Genomic DNA, 10,401 nt, shown 5'->3' with positions numbered 1-10,401 from the left:
GCTTTACACCATGCTGGTGGCTTTGAAGACGCAGGAAGGGGCCATGAGCCAAGGAATGCAGGTCTAGAAGCTTGAAAAGGCAAAAAAAAAAAGGTGGCCCAATCGCTTAAGCGTCTGACTTCGGCTCAGGTCACGATCTCACGGTCCGTGAGTTCGAGCCCCGCGTCACGCTCTGGGCTGCCAGCTCGGAGCCCGGAGCCTGCTTCGGATTCTGCGTCTCCCTCTCTCTCTGCCCCTCCCCTGCTCATGCTCTGTCTCTCTCAAAAATAAACATTTAAAAAAATAAATAAAATAAAAATATTTTTAAAAACCAAACAAACAGATTCTCCCACGGGATCCTCTGCTGACACCTGGGTTCAGCCCCCATCGAACAATTTGAACTTCAGACCTCGAGAACTGTAAAAGAGCCCGTTCCTGTTGTGCGAAGCCACTAAATTTGGGGGGATTTGCCATGGTAACCATAGGAAACCACTCTGTACTGCAAGGGGCAAGACCCCAATTCTCCCCCCTCATAAGGGCTTTCTGCTAAAAGTAAAAGGCATTGAAACGCAAACTGGCTTAAGGCTTAAGCAACAAGGAAATCCCACCTGGCGTGTGCCCAGGGTAGGATATTAGGTTGGGTTGCTGTAACAGACATTCAGAACAACATCAGCTTAAAATAGAATTGCTTGCCTCACAGATCAATATAAGCAACCCACAGTCTCCACAAGTGGAAAATCTTCGCCAGCACATGGGGAAGGTGTGTGCTCAGCCCTGGCTGAAGCTGGGGGGGGGGGGGGGGGGGCTGCAGCAGACCAGCCTCCCTCTCCAGGGAAAGCTCACCCCAAGGGCTGGGCTTTCCCCATTACACTGCAAGAAGTAACGTGCAAAACTTCCCCAACCTGCCTGAGGCGTAGGTACAGCTGTGCCCATTCTACAGATGGGGAAATAGAGACTCGTCTGAGAAAAGGAGCCTGTCTGCTGAGCACACCCTGGACCACAAGGCTCCAGAAGGATGTGTGAGGTCAGAGGGAAGGGAGGGGACGAAGGTGGGGTTGCACCAGCCAAGAGGACTGATAGCATCTCTGCCCCACCAAGGGCGCCCCTTGAGGTGAGCGGATGCGGGGCAAGATCAGGGCGGCGAAGGCCGGATGGTCTCGCTGGGAGCTGGTAACGGCCACACGGCCGGGGCCATCCTTCAGGGCCGGCCACACAGTGGGTGCTCAGGACCTGGTAGAGGAATCCAGCCCCATCCACCGGGCATACATAAGGCCACGGGCCCAGGCTGACCCCAGCTCTGCCCCAGTCTTGCTGCGTGACCCCAGGGGAGTAGAACAACATCTCTGAGCAAAGGTCTTCTGATAGGCCCAATGGGGATCGGGGATTCAGTTGTTCATTTCATCCCACAGCTCCCTACGTGTTACGCTGTATTCCAGGGTACTGGGATACCTTGTTCAACAACAACACAACACAAAGGAAGATCTCAGAATGGAAATCTCACAAAGCATGTTCTCAGACCGGACGCGAATTAAACTAGAACTCGCAGAACGGTATCTGGAAAACCCGCAAGTGTTTGGAAATTAAGTCACGCCCACAGGTCAAAGAGGAAGTTGAAAATTAAAAATATTTTTAACTGACGAAAAGTGAAAGGATGCCGTATCAAACTGCGGGGGGTGCGGCGAAAGCAGGGCTAAGGGGGCGACACAGGGCACGGATGCTTACGTTGAAGCAGGGGATGGGGTATATTTGAAAGCTGCTGAGAGTCCTTTTTTTTTTTTTTTCCCCGAGTAACACTCTTGGAAACATCTTTCTAGGCAATTGTCTACATTCTTTACAGGGTTGCCGACCCATCCATTCACTAACACTGTTCACAAGAAGCCAAATAGGGAACACTCATAAAGATCCGTCTTTCTCGGGGCGCCTGGGTGACTCATCGGTTAAGCATCCAACTCTTGATACTGGCTCAGGGCATGGCCTCGGGGTTCACGAGACTGAGCCCCATGTTGGGCTCTGCACGGAGCGTGGAGCCTGCTTGGAATTCTCTCGCTCGCTCACTCTCAAATAAATACATAAAGTTCTCATCACAAGAAAAAAATTGTAACTCTGAGTGGATGCGAACTAGACTTATTGTGGCAATCACTTTGCCATATACACATATGTAGAAGCATTTTGTTGCGCATCTGACACTAATATGATGTCATGTGTCATTTATATCTCAATTTTTAAAAAGAAGAAAAAGTGGGGCGCCTGAGCGTCCGACTTCGGCTCAGGTCATGATCTCACAGCTCGTGGGTTCGAGCCCCACGTCGGGCTCTGTGCTGACAGCTCAGAACCTGGAGCCTGCTTCGGATTCTGTGTCTCCCTCTCTCTGCTCCTCCCTTGCTCATGCTCGCTCGCTCTATCAGAAATAAACTTCAAAAAAAATGTTAAAAATAAATAAAATAAGATAAATAAAATAAAAAGGTGGTCGGGGAAAAGCCTGACAACTGGAATAGACTGGAGGACATGGAGGAAGCCACGGATAATGGCTATCTGGTGGAAGAGGAATCCAGGCTGTGCAAAGGCCCTGAGGTGTGTTCAAAAAAACAGGAAATGTCCCCCTTCTCCGTGAGCGTTTCTTTAACAACCGGCCCTCCTCCCAACCTTCCTTCTTTATAATTCTCCGTGATCGTTAGCACCATCTGACATTCCATATCCGTCAGTTCTTTCTCTTGTCCGTTGCCTGTCTGCCCCCCATTAACAGCTCAGCTGCACTACACGGCACACAGTAGGTGTCCAATGGGTGTTTGTTGAATGAATGAGTGACTGGCCTACCTGCCCAGCCCTGACGAAGGCCACCCAGGAGGCCAAGCCCCTCACTCATCCCTCCAACACCAACCAGCCAACCTCCCCACAGGCAGCCGCAATCCCAGGGCGGCTCCAGGGCCAGATTACAGATGCCATCTTTTCTGCCCCGTGGGCAGATTAAGGCCTGCCCCAGGGGCTTTCTAGGCCTCGCTGACCTTGTTTTTCCTCCTCCCCCTGAACCGAATTACCCAAAGCTTCCTATCTCCCATCCAGCAGACCGTGGCAAGGCGCAGACACCGCCCAGAATGTTAAGACAGCACCTGCCTGGGGCAGGCCACAGGAGGCAGGAGAGGGTGGCCAGGGAAGCAGGAAGGAGGGGTGGGGGGCTGTGAGCAGTGAACTAGCGTATGGGGGGGGGGGGGGGGGAGAGGGGAGGGGGGGACGGGCAGGGGACACCGGAAAGTCTCTTTGTCAAATGGTTAGTAGAGAAAAACAGGAAGATTGCGTGGCACCGTTGGCCAAGGCCCGGCCCCTTCCTCACCCGGCCACAGGCTGCGTCATATCACCGTCCCCCTGACACCAGCTCCCCCAGGTCCCGACTCTGAGTATGCACAGGCCACACTGAGGCATTCGAGTCCACGGCCCTCGGGACAAAAATGGGCCCCTTCCCCCCACCCTTCAGCCTCTAGTGAAATGACTGGTCCAGGAGCCTTCTCTCTGGTTGCCCTTTGTTAACCCGGAAAAAATAAATAAATAAATAAAACAGCCAATTATTTGACCAGCAAAATGAGTGTGTTTGGGAAAAGCAGAGAATCGCACCCCGGGATGAGCAAGGTGCGGCCAAGCCACAGGCGAGTCCAGAGAACCAAGGGGAGGCCCGCTCTTCTATAAAGGAAAAGAGGGGGTCGGAGGGCCTCGTATATACAAAAAGTCCGCTGGAACAAATCTGGAGTTGCAAGTGTGCTGGCTTCTCACGGGCTGAGTCGTGACCTTGTCTCACCCGCTGAGCCGTCGCCTCCAAGGAGGAACTCTTTCACCCTCCCTGCGGAGGGAGCAAAGCTCGGCAAGGTACCTCTTCTCCTGCAGGGTCTGCTATGGAGGAGGGCGGTAGGGCGCGAGAGCGCCCCCTCCTGGCCGCCCCGCTCCATTTGCAACGCGGCTTCCTTTTCCCCGCCTCCTGCCTTCCAGTTAGGGTGCAGCCCGGACACGAGTAATCGTGGCAAGCAAGTACTGGGCGCCTACTGTATACTAGGCAGTGAGCGCTTTTCGTGCGACCACCTAACTGACTCCTCCAAACCACGCTCTCCGGTTATTCATCTGCTGACCGCATAGACGCTTACGCAGCCCGTCACCTCTGGGTAAGCAGCTGAAGCCCAGAGAAAGGGAGGGGGAGGAGAGACATCCAGAACAAGGTTGGGCTGCCTGGTACAGCTGTGCAGATGGTGCACTGCACAATTCCAGGAGCGCCGTTCAGAAAGACTGCAATGTGAATGCTGACCCCTGGAGTCCGAAAGAGCACAAGAATCACAACTCTATGTCATGCTCCTGGGTCAGGTCCCAAGTAGCCCTGGAAAGGAAGTCTCAGACACCGTGGGTCCATCCTCGAGAGCCTGTTTTCTCCACCTAATAACGTATTGCGGCCACTTCTCCGTGTCAGCACGTGAAAGTCAGCTCAGCAATTCCCCCAAGGGTGGTTTTCAGACCAGCAACATCGCCATCACCCGGAAACTTGTTAGAAATGCAGATTCTGGGAACCCACCCCATACCTCCTGAGTCCGACCCTTTGGGGCTGGGTCCAGCTTTTACTCCGTATGAAATGAGGGACCAGGAGAGGGTTGCAGCCGAGGAATGACACGATCTAACTTCCTTTCTGCCAGGTGCACGAGACACTGCCAAGCCCCCATTGAACGACTCCTCTTTGTGAGCCTGTGCGGGTTTCCGGACAGTAACAAATTTGCACAACATTTGGTACAGTTGAACGCTGAGGCCAAGAAGCGTATTCGGCGGCATTAAACTGTGTTCTGTACTCTTAAATTTTCATACATGCAAGCCCTAATGTAACAAGCGTGAAGTGTAATACCAATTCTTTAGAGTGGCCGTTAGAGGACTAGTAGAATTGCATCTTTTTTCTTTATAAAGCTATTACTTTGTTTAAAGTGTAGTTAAAGTATTTATTCTGAGAGAGAAATATTTAAAATATTTATTTAAATAAAATATTTACGTATTCTGAGAGAGAAAGCAAGCAAGCAAGGGAGGGGCAGAGAGAGAGGGAAGGAGAGAGAGAATCCCAGGCAGGCCCTTGGGCACAGCACAGAGGCGAGGTGGGGCTCCAACCCACAAACTGTGAGATCATGACCTGACCCGAAATCAAGAGTTAGACGCTTAACCGAGTCACCCAGACGCCCCTAGATTTTTTATTATTATTATTATTATTTGAGAGAGAGAGAGAGAGAGAAAGTGTGGGGGGGAGAAGGAGGGAGGGAAAAAGAGAATCTTGAGCAGCGCGGAGCCAGTCTCGGGGCTCTATCCCACGGCCCTGGGATCATGACCAGGGTAGAAATGCATCTTATTTTATGCACGTAGAAATGCATCTACAATTGCATCTTATTTTATTTTTACAAAAGCATCCAATGGGATTTATTTAAAATGTCAGTTTTAAATACTTTTATTTACAAATAACTTTATCTGATTATTTGAATTCAATTTAATCAATTAAAATATTGATTGTGAATAACTGTATTTAAACTTTTGATGTTTGCTAATTATATTACCAGTACTGTGCAGGGTTTTGTTTTTATTTCGTTTTGTTTTTAAGACAAAGTCAAAAGTTCTAGAGGAAAAACGTTTTTGGGGGGAAATACTGTATACTATGAAAAATAACTTTCATTTATGCTCTAGCCCCGGGAGACCAGAGGCGCCCGGGGAGGGGAGGGAAAGGCCCCTGGCCCCTGGCCCCACTGTCCCTCATCGCCTGCCCCGCTGGTTTCCAGAAGCAGGAAGCCCCCCTTCTGGAATCCACCTGATCCCTAGAAAGGACGCGCTGCGCCTGTGCTGTCTCCGCCTGACCGCCAGGTGGAGCCAGAGAAAACGGAAGGCCTCCGGAGTCGTTCATCTCCCTGATCCCGGCTGCGGCCTGCACAACCCGGAAGCCGTGGCTGGCGAAGGAGCAGTGCTTCCGGGTAGGAGCGAGGTGACCCCGGCGGCTGCAGGAACCTGCGGCTACTGCAGCCATGGGGGCGCATCTCGCCCGGCGCTATGTGACCGATCCGTCGGGGGAACCCGACCCCCAGCGGATGCCCACCTTCCCCCCCGACTACGGCTTCCCGGGGCGCAAGGAGCGCGGTGAGGCCCAGTGCGCAGGCGCGACCGGCGGGCTCGGGGCGCGAACCCCCGAATCCCGGGGTCCCCGGGGTTGGGTTCGGGCTTCTCGTGCTATGTCTGGGCTCAGCCCTGGTCTCGGCCCGGAAGAGTGCGGAGGACACGCGTGAGCCTGCCTGAGTGTGGAGGCATCCCAGGCAGAAGTCACGGTGTGAGCGAAAAGCCCGGGGGCGAGAGTGACAGTCGGGGGGCTAATGAGGCGGGCGGAGCTGAGCTCAGTCCCGGAATCACTGGGGAGCCAGGGGAGGGCTTATCACGGAAGGCCCGTGTCCACCGTACCTCTATCCAGATATCGCTGCTGTTTGGGGGTGTACACAAAGCGAAAGGGGGGCTCGCGCCGCACATGCTGTCCCGCTCGTTGCTTCTCTCTTTTTTTTAATGAGTAATGTCAAGCACATCGAGGGCCAACCTGGCCAGGTCTCGGGTCGGGCACCGCGCATACATCAGGCAGTGACTAAAGAGAGCCCCAGCCCCGTGGGAGAGACAGCGGAGCCAGGCATTATCTCGGGCGCCGCCCCTGGGGGATATCAAGGCAGGCTCCCAGGAGTCGGTGGCTGGAGGCGAGATCTGAGAGGGATACGTAGGAATCGGCCAGATGACATACAAGGAGAGGGGAGGGTCAGTGCTTCTGACCAGATTTGCTTTGTCAAAAGGTTGTGCTGGCTGCTGGGCGGGCCACAGGCAGGGCGACCGAAGCCGGTGGTGTGCAGAGAGGTCTGGGTTCGAGAGAACCAGGAGGCGGACGCCTCCGGTGCCCCAAATCCTGAGAGTCCTGCAGTCCATCAGTCCCCCCACCTCCTGATCCACTGCCCATCGCCCCTCGCGTTGCCTATAATCCCACGGGCCCGTGCTCCACTGACCTGCTGAAACTCGGCTCTCCCTCCTGGCAGGAGGTGCAGCTGAGTATCACGGGAGAGAAACCCCCAACCTCGGTGACTGGTCTCCCCTTTGCTCCCCTCGGCGGACCCTTCATGTTACTGGTTTTCCCACCATATTCCCTGGCACTCGGGTCGCCCTTGTGCCTTCCTAGATCACTGTCCCCCACCTTCTCTGTGACTCTGGCACCTTCTCCCACCTCCCTCCCACTTCCGTCGGCTGGTCACTTTACATCCACCCGTCAACGAGCCAGAAGCAACCAGAAGAGCTCACCTGGCCTCCCTGCGTCCCTGGGCCTTGGCCTTCTCTCCTGTTACTGTGCACGATCTGCCCCTGCTCTAGCTAAGCACACCGCCCCGCCCCCCCCCCCCCCCCCCCGCCCCGCTCCAGAGGAACCCTTTTGTGCCCCCTCACCTATCAGAGGGGCTGCCCCAGCCGTTCTCCCCTCTCGCAGCATTGGTTTCCCCGTCAACGTGCAAACACGCTGTTGCTCCTGCCGTTTCAAAATCTCCTCCAGCGGTCTCCCCGCCACCTCACTGAAGGGGCTGCTGTCCCGCTTCCCTCCCACCCCCACACCGCACGTACCACTGGACCCCGTTGTCAGTTGTCACTTCTCATCGACCCACCGCAGTCACCTCCAAGTTGATCACTACCGCTTCCTGGAAACCCCTCGTCACCTGGGCCCCCACGCGCCCACCCACCTCACTGATGCTCCCTCAGGATTCTTGCCCACGTCCCTGTCTTGTGACTGTTGAGGTGCCTCGCTGCTTGGGCCTTCTGTCTCCACTCACTCCCACCCATCCCTGGGCGTGTGTCTGCTAGACCCCCCGTTTCACATGCCTTGTGATGCTCCCAAGTTTTCATCTCCGGCCGGGCCTGGACCCTGAACTCTGGGCTCACAGGTGCACTACCTGTATGGCATCTCCCACTCATCAGGTCTGAAAGAGTTTGTGACACCCTCCCCGCCCCCACCAAGCGGGCCCCTGCCTCCAGCTCTGACGGCATGCTCAGGCTGATCCCTGGGGCATCCTGAACCCCAGGGCCTTTGCACCTGCTGTTCCACGGCTGGCAGTGCTCTTCCCCCAGGTGTGTGTGTGACTCACTCCCTCGCCTTCGGATGCCAGTCCTGAGGGACCCCTCCACATAAAGCTGTGACGCAGCCCCCAACCCCGCCCCTCCCTCCCTTGCTTTACTGTTCTCCCTACTCCAGACCGTTGCCAGACATTCTGCAACGCTGTAGTTCTATCTGTGTGGTCTGCGTCTGCCTTCAAGGGCCTGCGTCCCTGTCTGGCATGGTTCCTACTGTACCCCCAACACCGGCACATGGTAGGCGCTCTGTAAATCCTGGCTGCTGAGGGATGATGCCGGAGCCCCGGGTGCACCGCGTTGCCGTGGAAGCCAGCAGGTGGATACCCCCGCCTGGGGCTCAGATGAAGGGAGTGGGGGGAGCAGGTTGGGGCTCATCCCCGGGGAGTAGCGATCGAAGCCGCCGACTGGAATGCGCAGAGGGCTCCTAGCAAGGACCACTGGAAACCAACATTTAATGTTTGGGCAGCCGCGGAGCGGGAGGGGACGTGAAGAGGGGGTGGTCCCCAGGGAGCTGTGGGGATGAGGTTCGAGAGGAAGCACACACGCACGGGGTCCTGGCATCTTGGGAGGCCCTGGTGAGAGCCCCGTGTGAGCAGTGCTGGGGTGGGGTGTGGAAGCTGGAAGAGAGTGGGGTGCAGGGGCAGGAGGAGGGCCTGGGCCAGAGAGACAGGCAGAGGGGAGGGAAGCCAGCCAGGGGAAGAGCGCGAGATTGCCGGGGACGCCTTTAGGTGCTGATGGGAAGGAGCCGGACCGAGAAAGATGTCGAGGGGAGCGGAGGTGGCGCCTGAGGGTGCCGGCAGGCTGGGTCCTGGGCGCCCGTGCTGCCCTGAGCCCTCTTGGAGGCCGAGAAAGGAACGCAGGTCATCAGGCACGGTGGGCACAGGCTGGGGTATGTGGCCAGTTCCTAACAGCCCCACTGGGCCCCCCGAAAGGGGATTCACCCACTGGGACCCTGGAGCTAGTGTTCAGCTCTGAGTCACGAGCCTGGGCACTTCCCATGTGTTCGCTCAGGCAGCACTCACTGTGGACTCGGGGCGGGGGACCGTTACTCCATTTCTTAGCGGAGGAAGCAGAGGCCGGCCCAGAGGGCAAAGCTGGGGTCCGGGTCTGCCAGGCAACACGCCCCACGCCGGGGTGCGCCCCGCAGAGGGACGCGCTGGGAGAAAGTGTTTCTGAGCGTGGGCCCTGCAGGGTGGGCCTGTCCAGAGAGTGAGCCCAGGGTTGGGGGCGGGGGGGAGGAGGGAAGGAGACCCAGGAAAGGGAGGTGAGGATCCAGCACAGACGTCGAGGTGCCCCGGGGTGAAGGGAAGAGACGGACCCTGATCCGTGGCCGCCAGCTGCACGTTGCCCGCTGGGTCCGCCTGGAATCAGGTGTGATGGTGGGGACGGGTGTCTAGCAGTGAGACCCCGACGAGCCCACCCGCTCCTTGCAGAGATGGTGGCCACACAGCAGCAGATGAATGACGCGCAGCTGGTGCTCCAGCAGCGAGACTACTGCGCCCACTACCTCATCCGGCTGCTCAAGTGCAAGCGTGACAGCTTCCCCAACTTCCTGGCCTGCAAGCACGAGCAGCACGACTGGGACCACTGCGAGCACCTCGAGTGAGCCCCCGGCCCCAGCCCCAACCCTGGCCTCAGCCCCAGCCCCTGGCCTGACCTCAACCCTGCACCCCAGCCCAGCCCACGCCCCAGCCCTGGCCCGGCCCCACCTTGGTGGAAGGAGGACTCTCAAGGGCCTGCTGGGTGGACGGGTGGTCTCGAGGCCACCTGGAGGAATGGCCAGGCCAGGCTTCCTGGTGGGAGGCCCAGCTTCCGCCCCAGGGCTCGCTGTCAACCAGCCAGCACCTGCTCGGCAGACCCCAGACTTAAAGCAGCCAGCCACACGCCGGTAGGTCTGTCCTACTCAGAGACCTCCCAGAAAGCCGTGGGACGCCCATTCCGGGCCCTTCCACCTCCTGGGGCTTGGGAGGACCTGGCCAGGGGCCCTGACACCCGTTCACGTGCTCTGCTCGCAGCTACGTGATGCGCATGAAGGAGTTTGAGCGGGAACGGAGGCTGCTCCAGCGGAAGAAGCGGCGGGAGCAGCGGGCGGCAGCCGTGGCCCAAGGCCAGGGGCCCGGCGAGGTGGCCCCCGAGGTAGCCCTGTAGCGGACCCGCCCCCACCCTGTGGACCAGTCGATAAATAAAAGCCTCCGGGCCCCTCAGCCCGAACCCTGCCTCCTCCTGTGGTGTGCTGGCTCCCCAACCCCGCCCTCACCCCCCTCCCCCGAAAGAAACACGCGGAGCCTGAGC

At 57.3% G+C, this 10,401-nt stretch overlaps 1 protein-coding gene across 1 annotated transcript; it reads left to right on the top strand.

Moving 5' to 3' along the window:
* Positions 1-5,919: 5,919 nt before the first annotated feature.
* NDUFB7 (NADH:ubiquinone oxidoreductase subunit B7) lies at positions 5,920-10,325 on the top strand. Its single transcript, XM_047842432.1, has 3 exons — positions 5,920-6,108; positions 9,543-9,711; positions 10,125-10,325. Exons 1-3 carry the CDS (start codon positions 5,997-5,999, stop codon positions 10,255-10,257), a joined length of 414 nt encoding a protein of 137 aa, XP_047698388.1. The 5' UTR covers positions 5,920-5,996; the 3' UTR covers positions 10,258-10,325.
* Positions 10,326-10,401: the final 76 nt, after the last annotated feature.

This window comes from Prionailurus viverrinus, chromosome A2 (assembly GCF_022837055.1).
Source record: "Prionailurus viverrinus isolate Anna chromosome A2, UM_Priviv_1.0, whole genome shotgun sequence".
Taxonomy (NCBI): domain Eukaryota; kingdom Metazoa; phylum Chordata; class Mammalia; order Carnivora; family Felidae; genus Prionailurus; species Prionailurus viverrinus.
This window is presented reverse-complemented; position numbering and strand designations above follow the sequence as displayed.

Coding starts and splice junctions, on each gene's coding strand:
- NDUFB7 (XM_047842432.1), top strand. CDS start 5,997: ATGGGGGCGCATCTCGCCCGGCGCTATGTGACCGATCCGTCGGGGGAA. Junction 6,109..9,542: donor CCCGGGGCGCAAGGAGCGCG/GTGAGGCCCAGT, acceptor CGCTCCTTGCAG/AGATGGTGGCCACACAGCAG. Junction 9,712..10,124: donor GACCACTGCGAGCACCTCGA/GTGAGCCCCCGG, acceptor CTCTGCTCGCAG/CTACGTGATGCGCATGAAGG.